Genomic DNA, 14221 nt, shown 5'->3' with positions numbered 1-14221 from the left:
GAGGTAGAAGTGGACTGAGGAGCGGCATTGATTCCCAGGGCTTCGACCCCAGCCCAGGGAGGAAGGGGCTCTTCAGGACCCTCCTCAGCCCTGCAAACCCCAAATCCACTTCCAATCCACTTCCCAGCCTCTCTCTCCCCCCTTGAGACCCCAACTCCAGACAGAAGAGTCCCAGCAGGAGAGAAGAGGAGGTGGGGAATGTTCTGACATTCTTGCCTTCTCCACCCCTCTGTCTTCTCCTCTGTGTCTGGCACGTGCTGGGCCCAGCTGGGTGCTGTGTGAACACAGTGACTTCCGGGGCCGCCAGTGGCTGGTGGGCAGCTGCGAGATCACCAACTGGCTGACCTACAGTGGGACACAGAGGGTAGGCTCCCTCTACCCCATCAAGCAGGTGGGTAGCGTGTCAGGCTGAGTGTGTCCATGATGTCTTGTCTGGGTGTGTGTGTCTGGGTATTTCCCATGTTTCCCAAACTCAGCATTTGTGTGCTTTTATCACAATTTTACCATGTCATCATTCTTCTTCTTTTCTGTTTAAAGGTTTTATTTATTTATTTATTTATTTTTAGAGAGGGGAAGGGAGGGAGAGAGAAACGCCAATGTGTGGTTGCTTCTTGCACACCTCCTACTGGGGACCTGGCCTGCAACCCAGGCATGTGCCCTGACTGGGAATCGAACCAGCGACCCTTTGGTTCACAGGCCTGTGCTCAATCCACTGAGCCACACCAGCCAGTGCTTGTCATTCTTCTTGAACCATTACCTACTTAATATTTTTCTCTAAATCAATTCACCTTTTTCCCTACTGTATCTTTATCTTAGGAATAATATTCATAAAATCATGGGTTTGATGTGGATGTGTGATTTTTCCTTAATAGACAATATAGTAAATACATTACCATTAAATTTTTAACAATAAGTTTATCCATCGAGGACTGAAGATTATGCCACTTTGAGAAACCTGTGTCCACATGTCTGGACGTGTGTCTTATTTCTTGCATGTGCATTAATGTGGACGCCTGGCCTTAGGGTCTGCATGGGTTTGTGTGTGCCTGTTTGAGGGTCTTTTCTGTGTTTGAGGGTCTTTTCTGTGTCTGTGAAGTCATTCGTGACCACGGGTCTGCGTAGGTGACTTGTGGTTTGTGTGCATATGCATCTGTGAGAGCACGTTCTCGAGGACATGTGACTGTGACACTGTTGTGGTCCATAAAGCCACAGACTCTTATAACATCAGTGCTAGAAGAAACCTCGGAGATTATCTCCAACTCCCACACTTTACAGATGGGGGAATAAAGGCCCCGAGAAGTGGACAAGGACTTGTTCTGCCATCTTGAGCAGGGCAGGAAGTACAGCACCTCCATGGACCTGAGCTTCCTCACCTTTAAAATGGGGGTAACACATATGATGGAATTGGTTTGAGGACTGCAGAGAATGTATATAAAGTCCTTAGAACAGTGCTTGAGTGGATAAGCATAAGCAAACGTCAACTGTGATGCTTATGACTGTGACTGCCATCACCGGTACCCGAGGTCCCCAGCTGATTGGCAGCAGAGGCTGATCTGAGGGCTGACAGTGCCGCGTCTGCCCTGCCAAGGCAGCGCTTTAGCATGGGCGTGTGCGCACGCATCCGTATTCCTACACGTACCCGTAGCAAACCTAAGCGCCTGGTGTGGAGTAGGTGGGAGGGACCCTGCGTTGGTTAGGATGTGTGAGTTTGCATGGCTGTGAGTATCCGTGTGTCTGTTGCAAACTTCTGTGCAACTGTGTGGACCTTGGGTTTATCTGCTAGTGTGTCCCTCTGCACACATCCGTGAGTATGTATGGACATGGAACTGTGTGGGTGTGGATGTATGCTTTAGATGTGCCCTTGGTATTTGTGTGGGAAACAAGGGATGACTTAAAGAAGGGCCAAGGAAGGTGTAGGGGCAGGAAGGAGGGCTTGGGAGCTTGGGATACTGGAGGGTCCAGAGGTATGGGTGTTGGGGGCCCAGCTGGGAGCATCTCTGACCAGGGAGCCCTGACTCTCAGCTCCCTCCACTCAACAGCGCCGGGCTTATTTCCGCCTCTGGAATGCGGCACTGGGGGGATTCCTGGCTGTGCCAGACCACGTGGAAGACATGAAGGCAGGCCGTGTGGTGGTCTCTGAGCCTGCAGCTGGAGGTAGTTGCATCTGGTACTATGAAGATGGGCTGCTGAAGAACCAGGTACTGGTTTAGTGGCTGGGACAGGGACCCCAGGACCCCAGGCATACACAGGCTTACCTTGGGAGTCCCAGTGCAGTCAGTAACAGGACCCCCTCTTGGGCCAGAGACACATACATACAGACACTAAGACCCTGGGGAGGTGGAGAATGCAGGCTGTTTACCCCCTGGGCATTCAGGCTCAGTCCCCCATGTGCAAAACAAGAGCTTTGATCCAGATGCTTCTAAGGGGCTTCCCAGCTGTGATATCCTGTGACAGAACCTGGGTCCTGGTAACACTGATGGGTCCACTGCGCAGACATTTCCCAGGCACCGACTCTGTGCAGGACACTGCTCTGGGTGCCGGGAGTACAGCAGTGAGGAGGCGGAAATGACTCTTGCCCTCCTGAAGCTTACATCCTCGTGAGGAGTGGCAGAAACAACTTAAATGAGTAAAATATCTTAGCACCTTAGATGATGGAAAGTATAATAGAGCAACAATTTTCAACCTTTGTCATCTCATGGCACATATAAATTAATGACTAAAATTCTGCGGCACACTAAAAAATATATTTTTCTGCTGATCTGACCAAAAATAGGTATAATTTTGATTGATTTATAAATAATAATAATAAGTAATTACTTACCCTTTTTACTCCAGAGTGACTTTTTAAAAAACCAGGTGCCTATACTTGTATATAAGGATTTCTGGCACCACAAAAATTAACCAATCAGATGCAACCTTAGCAACGTGACTAATAAGGTGCAACTCTATTATATGACCTATACATTTATGGTTCAAGACGGCATCCACACTGGATGACTATTGTTGTGTTGGCTTTTGTAATTTAAAAAAATTTATTTATTTATTTATTTATTTTTAGAGGGGAAAGGTGGGAGAGAGGGAGAGAAACATAAATGTGAGAGAGAAACAAATATTGATTGCTTGGTTACCTGTAGCATGTGCCATGACCGGGGACTGAACCTAGAAGCCAGGCATGTGCCCCAACCGGGAATCCAACTGGTGACCTTTCATTTTGTGAGATGATGTCCCACCAACAGAGCCATGCCAGTCAGGGCCTGTCGTCATTTTTTTATTTGACAATCTAAGGGAAAAAAAATCAATGCCCCTGCCTACATAGTCAAGTATTGCATGTTTTAAAAATTCTTCCTGGCTGGCGTAGCTCAGTGGATTGAGTGCAGGCTGTGAACCAAAGTGTCGCAGGTTCGATTCCCAATCCCTGGGTTGCAGGCCATGACCCCCAGCAACCGCACATTGATGTTTCTCTCTCTATCTATCTATCTCCCTCCCTTCCCTCTCTAAAAACAAATAAATAAAATATTTAAAAAAAATTCTTGTGGCACACTGATTGAAAATTGCAGCAACAGAGAAAAAAAAAATGAATCAAAGAAATAGGAAGTATCAGTAGCTCTGACAAGGGGACCCCTTTCAGAGAAAGTGCCGTTTGAAGGGCGCAGCCAAGCAAATGTCTGATGAAAGTGTTCCAGATAGAAGGAACAGCAGGTGCAAAGGCCCTGAGGTAGGAACATGCCTGGCATTTTCCAGGACTAGCAAGACCACCTGCATGGCTGGATTGAAGCGAGTAAAGGAAGAAGGAGCAGGAGATGATATCAGAAAGATTATGGGGGTGTAGGTCTTTGTAGGCTATTAAAAGGGGGTTGTCTTTCAATGAGAATAAAAGGAAACACTGGCTATGTACTCAGGGTGCTGTGTTAAGCCCTTCACACGAATACCCCCTATAATCCATAGGGAACACGAGGGCAGATTCTATTTTGCTCTCCCTTTTACAGGTTAGGAAAGCAGAGCACAGAGAAGTTAAGCACATGACTAAAAGTCACACAACCAATAAGTGTGCCATGGCTTGTCTGATGCTGAAACCTGTGTTTTGGGAGTCGGTCATAGAAGATTTCCTGGAGGAACTAATATTTTTTCAGCCCTCATATGACTTCTCACTGTTGAACCCTCACAACAGTGAGCACTCAAGGGGTTCCCATCTCCAAGGAAACTAAAGCTCAGGAGGATTAAGAGATTTGCCCAGGGTCATAGTCCAGAAGGATTCAAAGCTGGGTGTGTCAAGGGTGTCTTTGGTGGAATCTCTGTGAAGAGGAACAAACAGTGCCTGACAACCTCTTGGGGGCGCAGGTGGCCCCCACCATGAGCCTGCAGGTGATTGGGCCCCCCAGCACAGGCTCAAAGGTGGTGCTGTGGGCTGAGAGCCGCCTGCCCCGTCAGACGTGGAGCATCAGCAAATCGGGCCACATCTGCAGCCAGATGTTTGAAGGTCGGATTCTAGATGTGAAGGGTAAGTTGGGGGATATGTGTGGGAGAAGGCACCTGAGGGGGTGAGGGGCAATGGTGTCCCCAGCTTGTGCTGACTATTTCCCCATCTCTTTCTCCTCCCCCAGGTGGCCGGGGCTATGACCGGGACCACGTGGTGCTGTGGGAGCTGGCCAAGGACAGGGCTTCCCAGATCTGGACCATACATGTGCTTTGACACCCTACCCTCCCAGTCCCGGTGGCTTTCTCTGAGATGAAATGTTTTTATAGTATTTTTTGTTGTTGTAACATAAGTTGTTTTCTAATATCCTCCTGGGTGTCCTCCTTTCTGTGCACTTGATATTTGGGGGTGGGATTGAGGATTCGTTCACCTGCCTTCTTCCCCCTGCACTCAGTCTTGATTCTTCCCTTCCGGCTTGTCCTGGGGCTCAGATGCAAGGCCTCCCTTTACCATCAGAGGGAGCCCTGGGACCGGACAAACTGTTGAGTGTGGTCGTTTATGGAGAGTCACCCCAAATGATGTGTTTTGAGAGCCTGTTCTGAGCTAGCCCGGCTCTGCGCTGTGGGAGCACACACAGGAACCAATCCCCCTGGTCCCTGCCCTCGGGAAACTCACAGGTTCCAGTGGAGGATTCTGATGGTGAAGACGGTAGGTCTCTGCAAGGCGATCAGAAGGGGAAGGGCCTCACCATTTGGACTTTGGAGGAGGCAAGCTGGGGTGGGAGCTCCCTAGCACAAACTCCTGCTGATGGGGGCATGATTGGGGGGGGGGCATGGGAGGCTCCTTGGTGCTGCTGCAAGCCTGGTTTTGGGGGCCCGATGATGTCCAGTGACCACACATAGGACCCTACTCTGAGTACAGGACAACTTTATTGTACTTGGGCTGGGTGATGCTAACCCCTTTCCCGTCAGTACCTCCCTGTGTCGGCCTTTGCCCCCAAGGCACTTCCTGTCACCACAACGGGTGACATCTGGTATGAACCTCTTCCAAGTATCGGGGTGAGGAGCTTCTCTTAGTAGTGATGGTGGCAGCTAACACGGAGGACGCAGGGCTAGGGCTGAGGCATGACCTCAGCTGAGGTGGAAGAGCTGGATGAAGGTGTTGGTCAAGACGATGAGGATGCTGACACCGCCCAGGCTGCTGAGTGCTGGGGCCGCACCTGTTTGTTTCTTGGTGGTGGCAAAGGGGGTAGTGGGGTTCTCAATGAGGGTGGTTTGGGTCGTGGTTTGGGCCGTGCTGCGGGCTGTGGTGCGGGCCGTGGTGCGGGCCGTGGTGCGGGCCGTGGTGCGGGCAGGGGTGCGGGCCGTGGCTTGGGCGGTGGTGTGGGCAGGGGTGCTGGGGGCGGCGGCGGTGGAGACGGTGGTGTGGGTGCTTTGCGCGGTGGCGGCGGCGGTGGTGGTGGTGGAGGTGGTTTGCAACATTCCTCTTTGTATCTACAAGAAAAGTGGGGCAAGCTTTCGAATCTCAAGTTTGTGTAGAGACAGAGATCCCCTCCCCAACACAATAGTCCTCACTTCTCTGTCCCCTGACCATGACTTCTGCCACCAGTTCCTGTGGAGACAACTGGCTGCTTCCTGCCTTGACACAGGCAGGGTCACAGGCAGGGTCACAGGCAGGGTCACAGGCAGTCCCTGGCCCACCTCCCACAGAACTTTCCTGTCACTTCCAGGCCACCAGCTTCTCCAGCATGTGGAAGATAGGGGAGCGAGCGGCCCCAGCCTCTGACCTTACCAGTTGGGCTAGGGGCTTAGCCTATCTGAGCCCCAGGTCCCTCATATTGTGAATGGGGAGAAGAGCACATCACTCTTGGCAGTGGTGGTGCAGGGAGTGGGGGTGGGGGGAGCACATGAGACAAGGCTGGTGAAAAGGCAGCTGGCAAAGTGTAGGTGAGTAGATGGATAGATGGGGAGGGTACGATCTTCTCCCTGAGTACATGGCCAGATGGTGATCAAACTGTCCTCAATGCATGATCAAGCTGCAACTAAAGCTGCCCCTGATGGAGATGAAGCCGTTTCTGGTGGTGCTCAAGCTGTTCTTGCTGGTTGATCAAGCTGTTCTTCATCAAGACCTTGATGGCTCCCTCTCTTATGCTGACTAGAGCCCTCCAGGCACATAGGATGCTGCTGAAGCTGCCTCCGGAATAGCAGTTGGTTTTGAGACTTCAGCTATTTCTGGAGTGGGCAATTTCCACCTTCTCTACGTTCCCAAACACCTCGGCTTGTCTCGCCGGGGGTTCCCTGCCACCTCCAGAACAGGATCAGAACTGGAACATTTCCTGGCCCCTCCTAGTAAGACCATTTCCCCAGGTTCCTGGTGGGTTGATGCCATCCTCACTCAGGGTTGTCTTTCCAGGCCTCTACATTCACTATTATTCCACAGTACCCCTTGGGTGCCTCCATGTTCCTGGCACTCTGAAAATGCTCCCTAGCCTCAGGTGCCGGCTTCTGTTCAGGGGCAACCCTGAAGCAGTCTGAACCCAGCCGGAAGGGTGAGACGGCTAGGGGCCAGACCCCTCTTAGTTCTTGGTTTGCCTGCTGGAGCCTTTCCTCCTCTGTTCCCATGGGAGAAGGCGGGGTGCCTAGGAACCTGTATTCCCTTCCTTACATACTGGCCTGGTCTGGGGGACCTGGGCAGTGGTGCCAGGGGCTCTGAGGGGTTGGTCTTACCTGAAGCATAACCAGGAAGCTGATGGTGAATAGGAGGAAGAAGCCCTTCATCTTGAAAGGATCTTGGTAGCAGCTTTTGGAGATAAGCTCGGGGCTTTCTGCAGGCTCCTTAAGGCTTGGCTGTTTTTGAACAAGGAGGCGGGGTGAATGGGAGAGGAAGGAGGGCCTATGGGGTAGGGTGGGGAGTTGCTTCCTTTTTACAGATCGCAGGGTTTAGGATACTAGGCCCCTAGGCTCTAGGGCCCAGGCTGATGGTGCATTCTGGGTTGGGAGCCAGCAAGATCCCAACCCCAAGGGATAGTAGGTGGGCAAGACAAGTAGGGACAGTAGGTGGGCAGCTGGAGGGCAGTGAATAGGGACCTGGGCTTGGAGTCCTGCCTGCTGGGGATTGACTTTTGGTTTAATTACCTAGCAATTCTGCAACCCTGGGCCAGACACTGTACCTCTCTGAGCCTTTAACAAAAGAGCAGCTGGAGAATTAAGCACAGTATAACCCATTTAAGTGTGCCAACACATAGTAAATTGTATATATATATATATATATATATGTATATATAATTTTTCAAAGAAGATTAGGGTGGGGTTTTTGGAGCTGAAAGAGAAAAGTTGGGATAGATTTAGGTTTCAAAGGAAGGTTGCATATGGCTGCGCAGGTCCAGAACATTAATGTTTGGGTTTGGGGGAGGGACAGTAGGTTTCTGTGGAAACATAGGGCCGCTGCCTTAGCACGCTGGGAACCTGGCCTCCAGGTAGGCCCACTGCCTCTGAGCCTCCTAGGTCTCACTTTAACTGAGAAGAGTAAAGTGAATTATTTCTGAAGTTTCTTAAGTAAGTCCTAGCATTTTTGTGATTTGGGTAAAGAAAATGGCAGACGGGTTGTTTGTGCCAATCTAGGATGGATGGGTTGCGGGGCTAGTGGAGGGACGAGCAGGAGACTAAACCGCAGTGGCAGGGATTTGGGGGGAGGGGCCGCTGTCCCAGGAAGGGATGGGGATCAGGTGAATCATAAAGCTATCCGGGCCACACTCCACTCTTTATTCTCTGTGTATTTTCTCACATTATTGTTTCGGTGGGGCCCTGCAGTAGGTCTTTCGACTATTCCCACTTTCCTGCTGAAGAAACTGAGGCTTAGATATTAACTGACTTGTCCAAGGTAACAAATGGTGGAGGTAGTCTCACTTGAACTTGAACCTAGGTCTCTCAGACACCACAGTCATGCATGTAACCTCTGGGGCTGCCCTAGAAGTCTTGATTTCCTGTCCCTGTCCTTCCTGGAGGATCCAGGTGTTGGCTCCTTAGCCCAGCTCCAGCCTCGCCCACTCTCCCTTTCATAGTCTGTTTTGTGTCTCATTTGCATGCCAGACAGTAAAAGAAAACTCCCTCTCACTTCCCTTTAATTGTTTTGGGCCTCCTGTTGCAAGCCTCAGAAAAACCTGAGTGGGCCCTAGGGACCTACAGCCCTGGCTAAAAAGAACTGAGAGTCCACTGGTGAGAGGAAGTGAAGAAGTGCAGAGGGAAGGGCCAGGAGTCTTGAGGACCCTGGGAGGGAAATGGGAAGAGCTCTCAATTACCAACTGCCACCCCTGTCAGCTTCTTCCCCAGAAGTCTCTTTCTGACCCAGGCTCAAGTATTAGCTTTTTTTTTTAGTACACTGATGGGGGTGCGTGATTGTGGGGGCTCATAAGAGTTGGGGAGGCAGCGTGTGCTGGAAGGGCACTGGCCCAGGAGACAGGACACCCGTGTTGACGTCCAAGATCGCTCTGCTGAAAGTTGGCCCCGTCTCACCGGGCAATCTTCTTTCCTCTTATGAGGAGGCAGCTGGACAGACTAAGCCCTGGGGCCAGCTGTGTCATCCCTTTTCCATGCTGCGGGTGCATATGAGGATACTTTGTAAAACTTTTCTCATCCCAGAAATTTCATTTTCACATTCCGCGCGTCTGTGGTGTGAGCCTGAGCCGCTGGTGGTGGTGGGGCCTTGTCTGTGATGGAAGGGTTTTTCAGGGTCATCAGGACTTGGGGCGTGGATGCCTGGAGTCCATCAGTACCTGAGAGAAGTGGCGCTTCACACCATTACCTCTCCTGCCCTCTCCTCTGAGCAGTTTTATTCTGTCTTGACCACATCTGGAGAGACAGAAACTTGGTCACGAAACTCCCATTTTGCAGACTGGAAGAAAGACTGAGGGCCAAAGACGGGCAGATTAATGGCAGACCTGGAGACAGAGCCTAGTCATCTATTGACTTCAGTGTCCTACTGTGCACGTTCTCCAAACCTGAGTTCTGAACCTTAACTAGCAAGGTGGGAAATCTCAGTCCACAACCCCTGCAACTCTGCTCAGAGATCAAGACCGACCTCTTTAGTGTGATACTCAGAGTTCCTGCCTTTCTTCCCAGTCTGGTGTTATGGGTTACATAACATCCCTCCCACACACCCTAGCCTTCAGACACATCCAACTTGCATCTCCTTAGCTTCTCCAGGCGCTTTATTATTATTATTATTATTATTATTATTATTATTATTATTATTATTTAGACAGAGGGGAAGGGAGAGAGAGAGAGGGCGAGAAACATCAATGTGTGGTTGCCTCCCGCATGCCCCCTACTGGGGACCTGGCCCACAACCCAAGCATGTGCCCTGACTGGGAATTGAACCGGCAACCCTTTGGTTCACAGGGCAGCACTCAATCTGCTTAGCCACACCAGCCAGGACTTCTGGTGCTTTTATACTCCATGTGTTTTCTCCACAAGCAAGGCCCTTCTCTAGTTTTTTCTTTTCTTTAAATCTGGCAAACTCTTATTTGTCCTTTAAGACTTAGCTGAGAAGTCCTTTCCCCGGGAAACTTTCCACTTCCCCCCTAGGAAATTCCTTCAAAGAGAGGGAGTTCCTCAGTATTACAAGAGCCCCTTCTGTTGGTCTCTGCTGTAAAGATTGTGTCAACTTAGAATATGGTCTTGTCCTTTGAGGAGGGACTAGGTCTTCCCACCTCTTTAGCCCGGCATAGCACAGAACATCGTGCAGAGTGTGTGTTAGGGAGAGCTGAACATGTGAATATAAGGTGACCACTCCCACCTTCAAGCCTTGCATGCCTGTATTCAGTCAGTTAGACATATTATGGACATTATGAGGCAGCAGCAGATTAAGTATTGGAGAGTTACTAACGCAGGGTAAAATTAAGGGAAGAAGGAAGTGAGCCCTTCATTTGGGACTGTTTTTTCCCTAAAAGTATTTGCCACTTCCAGAAAGGACAGCTGAGAAACTGAGCAGAGCTTTCTACAAATTTATGAGGCTAGGAGGAGAAAATTTATATAGTTCAAGACCCACTAAGAAAAGGGGACTCTGGTAAACTCCCTCACTCCCCCACTAGGCTTTGGGTCGGGACCATGACAGATTATACCTAGGAGTAAGCAAAAGGAAACAACAGCCCAGCCTTCACAGAAATGATAATAGAAACAATTACATAAAAGATCCAGATAATGAAATTATCAAGTAAACTTTCAAATAACAATGCTTAGTATATACATATAAGACAAGCTTAAGAACTGTAAATTATACAAAAGAATCAAATGAAATTTCTAGAACTTAAAAATACAATATTAGAAATTAAGAACTCAGTGGTTTGTTTAACATCAGCTTGGACACAAATGAAGAGAGAATTAGTGAAGTGGAAGACAGATCCTAAGAAAACATTATAGCATAATATATGTCCTAAGTGCCTACCACGTGGCAGGTACTTTTCTAGGCAGTACCTGACTAGACAGAACGAAAAGGCAGAGTCCCTGTGCTTACAGAGCTGACATTCAAATGGGGGAAACAAATAAAAAGTGGTAATTCCAGATTTCAGTAAATGCTATGAAGAAGTCAAGAGGGTAATGTGAGAAAAGAGACATGTGAAGAGGACATATTCTAGGTACATATTAGAGGAAGACCACTCAGAGGAAATGTTTGCGTTGAGACCTGCAGAACGAGAGGGACCTAAGCATGCGAAACACCTCAGCACACTCCCTGTCCCAGTTTCACAGTGTTCTTTGGTGACTGTCCCCAGGGCTCATCACAGTGTCACACAGGGCAGGTGCTTAATACGTACTTGAACTCAGCGATGGAATGGAATACTGCAAGGATGCAGGGAGAGGAAAGGGGTTGCAGCATATATTACAGGATGATCTGCCCTTCATTTTTCATCCCCACCACACGAAGGCTGTGGTCCGAATGCACCGTAGAGCTCTCCAAGGTAAATCGTCATCCACCTGTCTGTTCATCCATCCATTTCAGGCCATTTATTGATGCCTACTGGCAAGATGAATGAGCGAGGGCCCTTTCCCTGAGGAGCTCATAGTCCAGGAGGGAGACACATACTGAAATCATGACAAAACTAAATAAGAAATGCTATAATGGCAGCAGGGCTATTAGAATGTAGAGTGTAATTCTGCTTGGGGGGAGTGGGAGTATTCATGGAGGAGGGGACATTTGAAGTAATTCTTGAAGGATGGAGGGGGATCTTCCCAAGGGGAAAAGGCAAAGAAGGATGTCCCCATTGGAAGGAGAAGCCTGAGATAGGAAGGAGCATAGCAGTTTCTGGAACACTGAGAAGGGTGGAGGGCAGAACTCATAATATCAAGGCCTGAAATGTCATGCTAGGTGAGGGTTTGATGCAAGCGGGCAGGGATGTGAGTGGGGCAGAGGAGGGAGGCTGGAGAGTGGGGTTTCTATTCTGAAGAAATGCATGGACTTAGAGGACTTCTCTGTCCTTTATTATTTACTTTTCCCTCCTGAGCTGCTAGGTCCTAATCAATTCTTTAGTCCCAAAGGGTCATAACCAATAAGGACCTTTCAGGAAATGACCTAAAAGCAAAGTAGACTACATCTATTCTCAAGAATAAGGACTTCCAGAGACATTTTACTCCAGGGCTGGGGTGTCCTTCCTACAGGTGAGAAACAGGCGTGGAAAGATCCTTGTTTAGAACCTTCCTCCTCCCAGTCCAGGGCCTTTCCACCATTGTCAGGCAGTGGGCATCCACCATGGGACAGGAACAAGAAGAGACCATGCCCTGGCTCGTGTGGTTCGGTTGGTTGGACATCATCCTGCAGACAAAAAGGTTGTGGGTTCGATTCCTGGTCAGGGTATATATGCCTGGGTTGTGGGTTTGGTCCCCAGTTGGGACATGTGCAGGAGACAACCGATTAATGTTTCTCTTCCTCTCTTTCTCCCTCCCTTCCCCTCTTTCTGGAATCACTTAAAAAACAAAAAAGAGGCCAGAGGTAGAGGGAATCCTGGGTGAACTTGGAAGCTGGACAGATTGACCTCCAATGTCCTCCCAAAACTTAAATCTTATGTGAGCCCAGAGACCTAGGAAAAGGTTTTCAGAACCCTTTTAAAATGGGGGTTAGAGAAATATAGATCAGAAAAATAAATAATAGATGAGCGTAGACTCTTGTTTTTATAACTTTGTTTTCAGGAAACACCTTTTAGAAAAAATAATGTGGCAAGGTTATGAGAAATTTAATTTACCCAATAGTCCTGTGAGGCAGGTTTTTATTAGAATCTCTATTTACAGATACGGAAAGTGAGGCTCAGGTAAGTGAAGCACCTTCGGCAGGAACAGCCAGCAAGTGACAGCACCCAGCCTCACAGACTTGTTAAATGATGCTGACCCATAATCTAGTCTCAGTAAATGATAGCTATTATTATTTTCCAAGTTTCTACAATGAAAACATTTATGTTTATAATAAGGCTCTGACTTCTCCCAATAAATGCCATTTAAAAAATAATGAACTGGCCCACCAGGTTAGAGGACTGCCATCAACCTCACACGAATTAGATGTCTGCTGAGTGCCTGCTGCAGAGTATGAGCAGAGCTCTGGGTAAGAGGAAGGTATGTGGCAAGTCCTGATGCCTGGGTAAACGCCAGTTCATGCTTCCCAGCCTTTCTGAGGCAGGAGGCAGTGGACAGAACATGGCAGGTCTCATGAGGCCAGAGCCCACTGCCTCCCATACTGTTGGTCCTTGCTGAAGGAACACAGGCAAGGTGACAGTATAAGGTTGCTAGTCCCCTGACCATAGCTTCAAGCCCCAAAAAACACTTGGCCCCCAGCATGACCTCAGACTTTCTCATCTCATACATGAAGCCTCAGAGAACTCTGGAAGCAGCTCAGCAGTAAGAGAACTTTCCCGCCTCTCACTTCCAGTCACACTCTCACCTGAACCCCTTCCTTGGCGGTGGGCATGTACCACTGGCACCTTGGCGCATTTTGCCTGCCTGTTTTGCTAAAGTGGGAGCATCTAGAAAGAGCTGAGACTCTTGGGACAGACAGTTCTGGGTTTTAATCTACTTCTACTGCTTTCTACCTGCATAGTCTTAAGCAAGTCACCTCACTTTCTGAGCTTTGGTTTTCTCATCTGTAAACTTCCTAATGTTGGCAGCAGGCACTTGGAAGGCACTCTTTAGTTGGTAGCTCCCTTCAGCCTCCAACTGGTGTGCAAAGAATGCTCAGTTAGTCTTCCGGATACACCAAGGTTGTGGTTCACCTGGTTAGGGCACATATATGAAGCAACCAGTAAATGCATAAATGGCAAATCTGCCCTCCCCTGAATGCAGATTAGAAAGTCAAATGGAAAATGTAAAAAAGTGCAGTCTGAGACATGCAGAGAAAGGTTTTTGGTGGTTAAGCTCAGGCATAAAGAAGTAGGCTCCTCAGAATCACAGAAATGATCACATGGAGGGTTACAGCGGGGGAGTGGGAGGAGGAGAGAGGGGAAAAAGGTACAGAGAATAAGTAGCATAAATGGTAGGTAGAAAATAGACGGGGGGGGGGGTTAATAATAGTATGGGAAATGTAGAAGCCAAAGAACTTAAATGTACAACCCATGAACATGAACTAAAGTGGGGGAATGCAGGTTGGAGGGGGTGTGCAGGGCGGAGGGGAAAAAGGGGGGGATGGGACAACTGTAATAGCATAACCAATAAAATATATTTTTTAAAAAAGAAGTGGGTTCCTGAAATCAGAAGTCATAGAACCCCAGACCATCACAGCTGAAGACTGAGGAATAAAGATAATGACAGTTCAAAGTAAGAAATGCTTCTTAAA

At 48.8% G+C, this 14221-nt stretch overlaps 2 protein-coding genes across 2 annotated transcripts in view; one reads left to right on the top strand and one right to left on the bottom strand.

The window, feature by feature from the left end:
• Positions 1 to 4780, top strand: part of CRYBG2 (crystallin beta-gamma domain containing 2) — a 30131-nt gene extending 25351 nt beyond the window's left edge. The window contains exons 19-22 of the mRNA XM_045858965.1: positions 268 to 391; positions 2040 to 2198; positions 4339 to 4498; positions 4602 to 4780. Coding sequence (XP_045714921.1) covers positions 268 to 391; positions 2040 to 2198; positions 4339 to 4498; positions 4602 to 4690 — 532 coding nt within the window. The 3' untranslated portion in view covers positions 4691 to 4780. The remainder of the gene's footprint in view (positions 1 to 267; positions 392 to 2039; positions 2199 to 4338; positions 4499 to 4601) is intronic.
• Positions 4781 to 5324: 544 nt separating this feature from the next.
• Positions 5325 to 13360, bottom strand: LOC123831707 (placenta-expressed transcript 1 protein-like). The gene is made up of 3 exons (XM_045858827.1): positions 13334 to 13360; positions 7141 to 7260; positions 5325 to 5907 (listed from the first exon to the last, which is right to left on the bottom strand). Exons 1-3 carry the CDS (start codon positions 13358 to 13360, stop codon positions 5545 to 5547), a joined length of 510 nt encoding a protein of 169 aa, XP_045714783.1. The 3' UTR covers positions 5325 to 5544.
• Positions 13361 to 14221: the final 861 nt, after the last annotated feature.

Source organism: Phyllostomus hastatus, unplaced genomic scaffold (genome assembly GCF_019186645.2).
Source record: "Phyllostomus hastatus isolate PE091 unplaced genomic scaffold, TTU_PhHast_1.1 phas_scaffold_182, whole genome shotgun sequence".
Lineage (NCBI taxonomy): Eukaryota > Metazoa > Chordata > Mammalia > Chiroptera > Phyllostomidae > Phyllostomus > Phyllostomus hastatus.
This window is presented reverse-complemented; position numbering and strand designations above follow the sequence as displayed.

Excerpts from the sequence above, each read along its gene's own strand:
- LOC123831707 (XM_045858827.1), bottom strand. The coding sequence starts at position 13,360 with ATGCCCACCGCCAAGGAAGGGGTTCAG. Across the intron at positions 7,261-13,333 it reads CCGCCAAGGAAGGGGTTCAG|CCAAGCCTTAAGGAGCCTGC; the intron begins GTGAGAGTGTGA and ends GTTCAAAAACAG. Across the intron at positions 5,908-7,140 it reads GCTTCCTGGTTATGCTTCAG|ATACAAAGAGGAATGTTGCA; the intron begins GTAAGACCAACC and ends CTTTTCTTGTAG.